Below are 12,719 nucleotides of genomic sequence, written 5' to 3' on the forward strand. Positions count from 1 at the left end.
TAAATATGTATTAGGCGCTTGTAGTAATGTATACCATGAGCATCTTTGGTTCCTGCCCTTTTTAGTATAGCTAGTACAACATCCAGAATTGAGTGTTTATTAAGTTATTTTTGGCGGTGGCAATGATGATCAAATCATTACAGCTTGTGTTAGAGAAAAAGGGAAACAGATTTGTGTATCTTTGGTTGGAAAAGCAAAAACGTTATGTTATCACAGTACTTGAAGTGAGATGGTGTCATATACTTCTGAATTAGAGATGGTACAATAAGTAGGCTGCTTTAATAATCAGTAAGCCTCTTCCCTGGGAATTGCCACATGTCAGTGAAAGCAGTAGGAGAATAAAAGTATGCTTTTGCTTTGGAGAAAAATTAATAACTTTCCATTTTTCAATTTCTATTCCTTTACTAGACTTGAAACCCAGTAGTTTTCCCTATTAAAAGTGTAATGCAAAGTACTAAATAGAATCTTTGATACTGTTCTTTGAAAGAGCCCTCAAACTAACTAGTATTGTTGTGCCCAATTCCCAGCTATCCAAAGCAATGTGAAAATTCTGTGGAAATCCGTATACTTCTCCGTTGTTGACTTCCAGGTTGTCTCTATTAAGAAAATTTTTCAGTAAAGATAAAATATATATCCATCTGTTTCCCCTGCAGTGTAAAACTTTTAGATGTGTATATACACAAATTATATAATTGATCATTCTTTATTACTAAAGTTTATTTACATAGTGTTTAATGCATAATAAAAAATAAATTACAATACAAAAGTGCTCTTTAGGAAGGAGACACTAAACAACAGGCCCATATTACTGCTTGACTATTTAGCCAACACATCAGCTACAAATTTTGCTGGAAAAACTGTCTGTACATTTTTAACTACTTCATTATGCTTATGGACCATTAACCACGACATCTGTTTGGAGAAATATCCAGTTATAATATTTTCAAAGGTTAGAATTATGAAGAAAAAATATAAAATGTGATTAAAGGAAATACAGCCTTCAGATGTAATTTACAGTTTAAAACTGCATTAAAACTTTGCTTTTTTAGACAGTATAAAAGGTACAATGAGCTATGTAATAAATTTCAGAATTGAGGTTCATATGTAAATCATACAAATTTTTTTAAAATAGTATTGGAAAAATATCAAGGTCCATACCTTTAAATACAGATAAGCTATTTGAAAATTCCATTTTGTTAAAAGAAATAACATCTGCAGCCTAAAAACCGAAAATATCAGTCTGTAAAGATTGATCTGGAGCCTAAACTTTTACAGGTTTTCTATCCTTTGAACAAATGCTTCTGTATTTTAAGCTTGGAAAGACACTGGGAAACTAAACACTTTTAAAAGGCACTTTTCTTTCAGTAGTCCACTTATAAAGTGTGCTTTATCTACCAGTACAGGGGAAAAGAAAGAATAAAGTTGGTTTTATTCCATTTAAAGTAGTTTTGGTATTTCTTTGCTCCATACCAAAGTCTTCCTCCCCCAAAATAAACAAATGAATTACAACCAAAAAAAAAAAAAATCAAGAAAAAGAAAAAAGTTAATAATTTCTTCCAGTTCTCAGAGTTTTATATAAACTGTACAAAATTATCATCATTTAGAGTTGATATTTTTTCACCAGCCCTGAATTTTCAAAGTTGTAATATACTATTTTAGAATCTTTTTATTAAACTGCTTAATGATTCCAGTCTGCAAATGAGCATAGACTTTGCTCTGTTATAGATCATTGAATTGTGGGGGAAAACATAGTAAGTTAAACAGTCAGTCACTGCTCATGAAAGACTCACATTGTTGATTATTTTTCACAGCACAAAAGAAAAGTGGCAAGTGATTCATCCTGCAATGTCATCTGCCAATCTTTTCCTATTTATGTAATCTTTTGTAGTTATTGTGCGATTTAGCATTGTGCTATTGTAAATCTTGGATTAATTAACATAACAACAAAATCTATCACCTGGAATATTGAAAAAATTTCAATAAAACAAGATGTGTCTCATAGTTAAGGAGAGACATAAAAATCAAAATGCCATTTAACAGTTTGAATTTAGGATTTACTGTTAATTAAAAACACCTAGGAGACTTAACTCACCTTTTAATTGAGAATATGGGAAGGAAAGAGAGAGTAAACACATTAACTTTAGTAGCAGGAGTGCTGCTATAAGAAATGTAAAAGGAAATACTATAACAGACAAACTGGCTTTTATCCCCTTTGATACCAATATATGTGTATACAAGTCATAACACTATAGTGTTTTAAGGGCAAAAATATAGCTTCTTAGTTTAAAAAACCTAATGAGCACTTGAAAAAACTTACACTCTGAAATTAAAACCTTAATAATGAGGCTGTATATGACTGGTGATATGGAAGAGCACTGTGCTGGCTCCAGAGGTATGTTGCTTGTCTAGGTATATGCTGCAAAACTGGTTGGAAAATGGGCCACAATTGGAAAAGCCAACGAAGAGTTTCTGTTAACTTCAAGAAATACTGGGGTTCTTGTTCTTAGAAATCGTCAGCTTCCTAAAACACAAAACAAAAGTTTAAATGGATAATATATTTGAAAAGAGTGCAACAGGAATACTTGGCATTATGAATTACATATATGTTATTAGATCTTCATTCTGAAGGAAAATATTCACATTCTCCCCCAATTTAATTTTTAAAAGAAGTTTCCTAATCCTTATTACATGATTTTCAGAGTTAGTATCCTTAAATCATAGCCTCTAAGTACCTCGCATGGACACTTGGATGATCCACAACTTGCTCACATGCATACATTCCATATCCTCCCCACTTCTCTCTCTTGTTACAAACAAAATCAGACATACAGAAAAGTAGAGAAGAGAGCATGTGGAATTTACTCATCCCCTGCGTTTATTAATTCTTTCTTTTCTCACCTCCTCTCCCCCATCACCTAATTCTGAAGACTTTTTTTGTTTTATTTGCTTTTTTCCCCAAGCTTTTAAAGCAAATTGCTGACATTTACCCCTAAATACTCCAGTAATCATTTTTCAAAATAGTACATTTTCTTTATAACTACAATACCATTACTAGACCTCATAAAAACTAACAATAATTCCCTAATGTTATCCATATATTTAACATTTTCATATTCAAGACTTTCCCAATTGCCCCCCAAGGCTTTATTTACAACTAGTTCATTCACACTATTATTCATCAGTTGGGGATCACACATTGCACTTTGATTGTGTTTGTCTCTTAAGTTTATTTTGATCTAAAATGTCTCTCATATTTATTTTCCATGACCCCAACTAGTTAGAGAATCCCTTTAATTTTAAAGAGACAATAGCCATTGGCTGGTTAAAAAACTCCCTTATGTTAAATTTGGTTTTCTGGTTTTACAATACAGTCATTTTTCTCCATATTCTATTTTATAAATCTTTGAGGACTTTCACTGGAACTTTAGCCTATAAAAATGTGACCCTCTTTATACTTGTCTCCCATGTAAGAGAGCCAGAGTTTTACAGGATAAAGTCATTAATACCAAGAACTTTCTTATGAGTGTAAAATTTAAGTTTGCATGTCTGGATTTATAACATCTAGAAATTAAATGTGTGGACCTATTTCAGAAAATGGGAGAAATGCTGAGCATATGAAAAATAAATTGGCCAGGCGTGGTGGCTCACGCCTATAATCCCAGCACTTTGGGAGGCTGAGGCAGGTGGATCACTTCAGCTCAGGAGTTTGAGACCAGCCTTGGCAACATGGCAAAACCCCGTCTCTACAAAAAGTACAAAAATTAGCTGGGTGTAGTGGCGTGCACCGGTGGTCCCAGCTACTTGGGAGGCTGAGGTGGGAGGATCACTTGAACCTGGGAAGCAAAGTTGCAGTGAGCCAAGATTGCACCACTATACTCCAGCCTGGGTGACAGATTGAGACCCTGTCTAAAAAACAAAGAAATGAAAAATAAATTATCCTACTTTTTAAGCCTGATGAACCTGAAAACTGGAAAAATAAAATTATATACTACTGAAACTGGACTCATTTCACGTAGTTATTAATGCCAATAACTAAGTGAGAGGAATTGAAATCAATTCCAAATAGTACAAAAGTTCTCCTGTAAAAAAATGCCAGATATATCTATTGAGTCACTCTCTTAATACCATAATTGAGAAATAAGAATAAGCAGATAATCTTTTGATTTAAAAAAGATTTATTTATATGTTGAATATTTTTTATTATTAGTGGTAATAAATATCATCCCGAAGCCACAAAAAAAACCTTAGAATTCTCTCAGCTTTAATGGCAGTAGAGTCCAGCTTCTTAATCCTTTGCACAAAATACACTCAAAGGAGGAACCTTCCATAAGACTAATAGAAGACTTCTGTCTCCCTGACCCAGCTCCTCTAATTTCATATGGGAAACGCCTAATTGTAAAGTGATCTGGGAGATCCTCATTAGAGATGGGCTGGACACATCTGAAAGCTGAGGAAAGAAATCAACATATTTGTGAACATTACCATCTAAAAATGTTAGTCTGTGTCTTCTAAATAAACAGAGACCTTTTTCTCTTGGTTGAGCCTTTCCTCTTCTTTTCTGTAACAAAGAAGCAGAAACCACATGTCAGGTGAACAAGACAAGAAGCAAGTAGGCAAATCCTACAGAAGCTTCAGGTAAGGTATTTTTCCCCCGTACTTTCAAAAGAATCATATGCACTTGGGAGTAGATTGAAGCTTACACAGAGCTAAACTGGTGATATCTAATAATATTCACACCTCTGAACTTAAGACACTTTTCAGAATATAAGGGAATACAGTTTGGGTTCTGACTGAGAACTCCAGAGTTCTAAAGCAAACACCTTATTTTACCATTAGTATCCCACCTCTAATTTATATTATTCAAAATAAAAATAAAAAGTTTTGTGTTGACCTAAGTCATCTTTATTGATTCTATTCAAACTATAAACCTCAGAGTTGGGTTTGTTTAGGCTTCTTAAAATCAGTTCTGGTTGGCTGGGCACAGTGGCTCATGCCTGTAATCCCAGCCCTTTGGGAGGCCAAGGCTGGCAGATCACTTGAGGTTAGGAGTTTGAGACCAGCCTGACCAACATGGTGAAACCCTGTCTCTACGAAAATTACAAAATTAGCCAGGCATGGTGGTACATGCCTGTAATCCCAGCTACTTGGGAGGCTGAGGTAGAGGAATCACTTGAACCCGAGAGGTAGAGGTTGCAGTGAGCCGAGATCGTGCCATTGCACTCCAGCCTGGGCAACGAGCAAAATTCTGTCTCAAAAATAAAAAATTTTAAAAAATCAGTTCTGTTTATTTCAGTAAATGTTTATTAAGGAAATGAAATAAATGGTGCTGGAACCACATGCAAAAGAGTGAATTTGGACTTCTGCCTCAGCCATATACAAAAATGAACTCAAAATAAATCAAAGATCTAAATGTAAAAATTAAGACTATAAAACTCTTAGAAGAAAACACAGTCAGAAACCTTCATTATCTTGGGGATTAGGCAATGGTTTTTTTAAATGAGATAAAAGCGCTAGCAGCAAAAGAGAAAAACTAGACTTCATTAAAATTTAATTTTTGTTCTTCAAAGGACATTATGAAGAACATGAAAAGACAACCCACAGAATGGGAAAAAATAATTGCAAATTGTATATCTGATAAGGAACTAGTATCCCTTAAAGAACTCTTACAGCTTTATAAGAGTAAGTCAAATGTACCCCATATTAAAATGGGCAAACTCTGAATATATGCATCTCCAAATAAGATATACAAATGGCCAATAAGAACATCAGAAGGTGCTCAACATCAAGTCATTAGGAAAATGCAAATCAAAACCTCAATGAGATACCACTTGACCTCCACTAGATGGCTTGATTAGTTTGGATATTTGTACCTGCCCAAATCTCATGTTGAACTGTAATCTCCATTGCTGGAGGCTGGGGCCTGGTGGGAGGTGTTTGGCTCATGGGGGCAGATCCCTCATGGCTTGGTGCTGTCTTCAATAGTGAGTCAGTTCTCACAAATGGCTTGGTGCTATCTTAAATAGTAAGTCAGTTCTCACAAGATCGGTTCATTTAAAAATGTGTAGCACCTCCCCCAAACTCACTTACTTGCTCCTGCTCTCACCCTGTGAAATGCCTGCTCCCATTTTGCCTTCTGCCAAGGGTAAAAGCTCCCTGAGGCCTCCCCAGGAGCCAAGCAATGTCAGCGCCTTGCTTGTACATCCTATAGAACCATAAGCCAGTTAAATCTCCTCTCTATAAATTACTCAGTCTTAGGTGTTTCTTTTTATAGCAATGCAAGAATGGCCTAATACATGGTTATGATAAAAAAGACAATAATGAGTGTTGAGGAGGATGTGGAGAAATTGGTACCCTCATATGTTGCTGATGGGAATACAAAATAGTCCAGCTGTTTTGGGATAGTCTGGCAATTCCTCCAAAAACTAAACAGAGTTACCATATGACCCAACAATTCCACTTTTAGGAGAATTAAAAACATACAGTCTACACAAAAGCTTGTAAATGAATGTTTATAGCAGCATTAATCACAATAACCAACAAGTTGAAAAAAACCTAAATGTCCATCAATTGATGAAGGGATAAACAGTATGTGATATATTCACACAGTGCAATATTATGCAGTTATAAAAAGGAAAGAAGTACTAACACATACTCTCACAAGGATGAGCCTTGACAGCATTATACTAAGTGAAAGAAGCTGGGCATAAAAGGCATAAAATCATATGATTCTATTTAAATGAAATGTCCAGAATAAGCAAATCCATAGAGACAGAAAGTAGATGAGTAGTTGTCAGGGGCTGGTGGGAGGGGATAATAGGGAGTGACAGCTAAGGGATATGAGGTTTCTTTAGGGGAGGGAGCTTAATAAGATTCTGCAATTAGTTATGATTGTTGCGCAACTTTATGAACCTGAAAAGGGTGAATTTTATGGCATGTAAATTTTATCTCAATTTTAAAATACATTTAATGAACACCTGCTATCAGCACAACAGACTTTTGTAGGCACTGACTCATAGTGACCCTGCTGACTGCCTAGCCCAGTGGTTTTAACAAATGTATGCTTCCCTTTGGCCGGGCGAGGTAGCTCACACCTGTAATCCCAGCACTTGGGAGGCCAAGCTGGGCAGATCAGGAGGTCAGGAGTTTGAGACCAGCCTGACCAACATGGAGAAACACCGTCTCTACTAAAAATAGAAAATTAGCCAGGCGTGGTGGTGCATGCCTGTAACCCCAGCTATTTGGGAGGCTGAGGCAGGAGAATCGTTGGAACCTGGGAAGCAGAGGTAGTGGTGAGCTGAGATCGCGCCTGCACTCCAGCCTGGGCAACAAGAGCAAAACTCTATCTCAAAAAAAAAAAAAGTCTATAAATGTATGCTTCACTTTAAACATAAGAGGTTTTTTAGAAAAACTTTACATAAGCAGATTTTTATAAAATCAACCCCCTCCCACATAGTAAATCCCATAAGGAAATTTTTGTAAAATGAAGAAACCTATTGTAAAGTTACTAGTTCATACCTAATTTGTCTGTCCTGCAAATGTGAATTCTTTTATATAGGATTAACTTAAAGGGATGAACATCTGTTCAGCAACTATTTAGCCCCATTGCAAAATACCAAGAGTCACCATTAGAATGTTAGAACTTTCCCAGAACTGCCCAGCCTTACGATTTTATCTCCACCACTTTATGAGCTCTTTCAGCCCATCGCTTTTTCCGGAAATGCTGGACAAGGACCACCACAATTACTATTATGATCATCAGTGCACAGGCAGAACCAATGGCCAAAGCCAGGAAATAGATCTCAGAGAAGCGTACTGTAAGGAGAAAAAGATTAGGTTAGGATTCTAAAAAGAGGAGGACTACAATGAAATCTAATGACATAATATACTATATTACCTTGTAAACCCTACTAGCAATAGGAAAACCATACAGATACTTTAGTGGTTCTCAAAGTGTGGTCTTCGAAGTAAAAGCAACACTTGAGAACTTGGAAATCTCAGGCTCCACCCCAGACCTACTGAATTAGGAACACTAGGAGCGGGGCTGAGCAATCTGTTTTAACATGTCCTCCAGGTGATTCTGATGCAGTTTTGAAAACCACTGGGTGGGTTGAACTACCTGTGGGGTAAGGTTATTGCTAACCTCATCAAACCTAGTGCCCAACCCATTTCTCCCTGACTTCTCATCACTCTTACTCCATCAGTCATTTATTCAGATTTATTAAGGGCCTACTACGTTCTTGGCGCTGTGATAGAAATGCAAAGCCAAAAAGACATCACCTTCAAGGAGCTCATGCCACTGAGAGGATAGGACAGTAAATCAGTAACTACAGTCTAGTGGATAAATGACAGAAAAGGGAAACCAGAGGGAGGAGCCCCTAAGCCACAGTGGAGTCTGTGAACCCTGGTTCTGTGGTCCCTTAGCTTGATTTCTGATTAGACTTCAATAAGCCCTCAAAGCCAGAAAGGACATTAGAGAATGTCTAGCCTAGCATTCCCAGCCTTGAGTCCATGAAGGAGGATGGGGAAGAAGGATGGAAGGTAATCTGCAAGCCCACAGAGGCCATGTCTCATTGTGTATGTCTCCATTGTTTTAGGGGAAGCAGGACCATGGCTTTCATTTTATCAATCTCCAAGAATAATTATCCACATATGTTTAAGAACCATTGATTTTTTTGTTTGGTTAACCTGTTCATTTTGCAGATGAAGAAACTGAGGTCCAAACTATTACATTATTTCTTTCAATACTCAAATGCCTTCTATAAGGTCACACAGCCCTCTATTGGTAGGGCGTTGAGAAATGGTTTTAAACTGTGCTATGAACAAAAGGGAATCATACCACTTCACGGGCTTATATGTTTGGAGTAGTAATACTGTGTGTTGGTTAAGAGCACACACCAGAGAGTACTAGGTTGAAATACCTAGCTGTGTGATTTGAAGTAATTAACTTCTTTGAGCCTCAGTTTCCTCATGTGTAAAATAGAGATAATGATATTCATCCCTTGAGTTCTTAATAAAACATAAAATAATTCCTGTAAATTGTTCCATGCTGTGCCTGTGCAAAATAAACACTCAATGTACGGTAGCTATTAAGTACAATTCAGAGGTTGGGACACATTCACATTTATTATCTCACTTTATCCTCACCATGATCCTCACTGTGTATCCTCACTTTACAGATGAGGAAAATAAGCCTTCTTGATAGCTGGTAAATGGTAGCAACGACTCAAACCCAGATCTCCAACTCGTAAGTTTCGTGTGCTTTGCTCTTTGTAACTTGGCATGGTTTTCCAGATTGTCCTTTATAGGGATGCAGACAATACAAGGCACCAGTTTAGAGCACAGTTGTAGATTCAAAGATGATTGGGTTTGAGTCCTAAGTTACTCCATTTATCAGCTACATGACTCAGGGAAAGTGATTTAACCTCTGTGAGCCTTGTTTCCTCACTGGCAAGATGGGAGGCACTAAATGCACAATAAACTGATGAGATATGTAAAGATTAAATAAAACGTGTTGTGTAAAGCCCCTGACATTTGGGAAGTAGTAAGTGTTAACTACCATTATTAGTCCCTGCCTCCTAGAGTAGTGTGGGGATTAAATGAGATAGTGTATGTCATGCACTTTCGACAGTGCCTGGCGTTAGAGTAGGTACTCAATAGGTATCTCGAATAAACGAGTGGGTGAACAGACCTATTGTAAGCCTTTTATCAAAGAATTGCTTCCTCTTCCTTTCACAGTCTCAATGCCATTTTTGTACCAGATTCTGAGTTCCTTTGCTTTACTTTCTGTTTATTTCCACAGCCAAACAAAGCCTTTCTCTTTTTACCGCAGAACTCTTCAGTCTCCCTCTGAGGCTCCCAGTTCTGAAGGGCTAGTCCCTCTCTCTATCCATCACAAAAGACTGTCCATCTCTCTCTGCCATCACAAAAGATTGCCCCTTTCTTTTCTACAAACTCACATCATTTCCAAAACCACTGTTCCCTGCATAACCTACCAGTTTGCACGACGCTGAGCCGGATCTCCCCTATCACCCCATCAACATCAGGTGGGTTCTTCACCTGGCAGGTGTATGTCCCATTGTCGTCAAACTGCAATTTCCAGAGAAAGATGGAGGCATCGTACCGCTCAGGGTTCCCATCCCAAGACACCCGGTCCTTAAACCGTCCACTCATGGGTTGGAAGGGATCTATGTGGTAGTAGAATACCTAGAGAGGGGAAATGGCAAAAGCTCTTTCTTACTCAGTACCTGGGCAAGGAGGCCAAAATGGTAGGAGCAGAAGTGAAACACCAGCAAACCCAGCTTTCCTGTCTGCAGCTCTGTCACTTGCTTTCCCCTTCAACGGCCTCTCAGTCTCCGTCCCAAGAATTGTTTCCCAGCTTAACCTTGTGCTTGCTGCTAAGAAAAATACTGGAAGGGAAAGGAGAAATGGACTGGCTTATTATTTTCCTAACCAAGGGTCCCCTAGAAAATGACGATAATCTACTTACAAACTGCTCAGGTCCTCCATCTAGAGGACGAAAATTCCAGGTCACTGTTAGAGCGTCACCCACAGGCGCGAAGCTGGAGAAAGTGCATTTTAACCGAGCATCTGTCCCATTAACAGCCTCCAGCACCCGGGAGGTATAAATTTCCACAGCTGCTATAGGCCAAAGAGCTGCAATGAAAAAGAAGAAAAAGAGTTAACAGGGAATGTAGTATTGTAAGAACTTCTGCCGACACTTCCAAAATAAATATCTGAGTAGGACTTAAAGTAAAGTGAAACTGAGATGCCCCAGCTCCCAAACTTACTTCACCCAGAATCTACATACTCCTACTCATATGCAACCTGGACGCTCCCATTCCATGTGACAACTGAAATATCACATAGTAAGCCTTCGTAGTGCTCTTACTTTCTCCATAGCATAATAGCCTCGCCTCGTGGTACTGACTTAAGTGTCATAACAAACTACAAACATCCGCAAATAGAATTGAAAGAATAAACAAATAATTAAAACGAATCATAACATTGATTACACATTACATTACGTATTAAGGTTAAGCATTATGTATTGTATGTAAAGCGATCTCCTGGTGGGTAAGTTTTCCAGATGGGGCCTTACATGGATTCCTTACTTTTACTAGTCTATTGAAGAAATTGAATTAATCAACTCTAGACAGCTATGTTTGCCTGCACTCCTGGAACCTTTTATACCACGTGGCATTTTTTTTAACCTTGATATTTACATTTAGAATGTGCGTGTTGGGGCACTTTAAAACCACAATAGGTCTCTCTCTAACAATCTCCACTTTCCTGGTGTTGCTGAGAGTCTCAGACAAGACCCACACACAGAAATCCAAATGCCAAGTCCTGCTGGCAGCAGGAGGTTGAGAACAGCCACACACACACACACAAAAAAAAAAACGGCAGGTAACCTGAGATTAGAAAGCCCTCTCTGTGCCTGAATCACTGGCAGCTGAACACACCTAAACCTGTTCGTCCAAGAGCAATTCTCCAAAAACAGTCCACCAACTTTGGTTTCAGTAAAATCCAAAGTAAAACAAACTGCAACTGTGGCTCAGGCTCCCAAACAAAAGTCTTGCAACTTCTAAGACAATTAGCAAACTTTATAGAGTGGGCAGTGAAGGAGGAAATGCTCAGAGAAGCCCGCCGGCTCTTACCTGTGAGCTGTATGCCAAGGAGAAGCAGCACCACACGAGTAGGGCTCTTGCCATACATGAGGGAAACCCAGCCTTGGCCCCAGAGACCAGACCGGGCAGACCCAGGGCTCCAACACCCTGCCAAGGCCACTCCGGGAGGAGCGAGCACCGCGTTTTCCCAGAGAGGAGTTTGAGTTGAGTTCCTCACCTGTGCCTGTGACTCAGCCCGCTCTGCCTGTGCAGTTTTCTGAAATGAAAGGTGGGGCCCCAGCTCCTAATGCCCTCCTTCCTTTCCTCTCTCCCGCCCTCTACACTACGAGCACGAGCACGTCTGCACAAAGGTTCCAAACTGCCCCAATCCTCTCTTTACTCTCAGTTAATCTGTCAGGGCTCTGGCCTCTAGATGGCCTCGGAAACAGCCAGAGGAGGTGGTGCCAGTCTGAAATGTCCCAGACTGTTATGGGTTTGGCCCCCACACGCCCTTTTAAAACAGGCTGTAGGCTTGCCTGGGAAATGAATGTTGAAACTATCTTGCGGTGATTTCACTTCTCAAAGCACCACCCTGGGGCCACATTCACCTAAGACTGGATTCTGGATTCGCTACAATTTCAAAACGGGAGTCTGAATTCCTTTCGAATTTAAAGATAAATCAGGACACCATCCCTGCTTATTCACCCTGCCATCCCAGAGCAATCTGCAAAGTGCTCTCCTGCTGATTCTTTCACCGCCACAACGCCCTGTGAAGCGTTCTCATTCTACCAGTGAGGACGCTAAGAACCCGAGGAAGGTAAATGATTTGCCCAAGGTTGTGTAGCTGCTACATGGCAAAACCAGAACTTTTCTTAAAAGTCTAGTGCTCTTTCCACCAAATAACAGCTAATATGAACAATCAGACAGGCGGCTCTCACAGAAAAGGTTTTCATGATAACTTTGTTGTGCCTCGGATTTCATCTGCCATTTTTAGGACAGCTAAATGAGAAGTCTAAAGACTTGAGGAATTTAAACGAGAAAAGGGGCCTCCTTGTCTGGAAAGAGGGTCGGTCATCCTTACAGATGGATGAAGCAGCGCAGAAACATCGGTAG

At 39.0% G+C, this 12,719-nt stretch overlaps 1 protein-coding gene across 2 annotated transcripts; it reads right to left on the reverse strand.

The window, feature by feature from the left end:
* Positions 1–654: 654 nt before the first annotated feature.
* On the reverse strand, positions 655–12,075 carry MPZL2 (myelin protein zero like 2). Of its 2 annotated transcripts, none has more exons than XM_064375460.1 (6): positions 11,658–12,075; positions 10,487–10,653; positions 9,993–10,203; positions 7,665–7,812; positions 4,525–4,558; positions 655–2,521 (listed from the first exon to the last, which is right to left on the reverse strand). In XM_064375460.1, exons 1-6 carry the CDS (start codon positions 11,713–11,715, stop codon positions 2,504–2,506), a joined length of 636 nt encoding a protein of 211 aa, XP_064231530.1. In that variant the 5' UTR covers positions 11,716–12,075; the 3' UTR covers positions 655–2,503. The 2 variants fall into 2 exon arrangements, with proteins under 2 accessions (XP_064231530.1, XP_021526866.1); XM_021671191.2 differs by having other exon boundaries at positions 4,483–4,558.
* Between the last annotated feature and the right edge of the window lie 644 nt (positions 12,076–12,719).

This window comes from Aotus nancymaae, unplaced genomic scaffold (genome assembly GCF_030222135.1).
Source record: "Aotus nancymaae isolate 86718 unplaced genomic scaffold, 86718_ANA_hifiasm-v0.15.2.pri h1tg000012l, whole genome shotgun sequence".
NCBI lineage: Eukaryota > Metazoa > Chordata > Mammalia > Primates > Aotidae > Aotus > Aotus nancymaae.

Bases quoted from the DNA above. Each gene is read 5' to 3' on its own strand.
- MPZL2 (XM_021671191.2), bottom strand. From the start codon at position 11,715: ATGTATGGCAAGAGCCCTACTCGTGTGGTGCTGCTTCTCCTTGGCATA. The intron at 10,654-11,657 runs GTAAGAGCCGGC...TTTTCATTGCAG, and splicing joins CCTTGGCATACAGCTCACAG to CTCTTTGGCCTATAGCAGCT. The intron at 10,204-10,486 runs GTAAGTAGATTA...TCCCCTCTCTAG, and splicing joins ATGGAGGACCTGAGCAGTTT to GTATTCTACTACCACATAGA.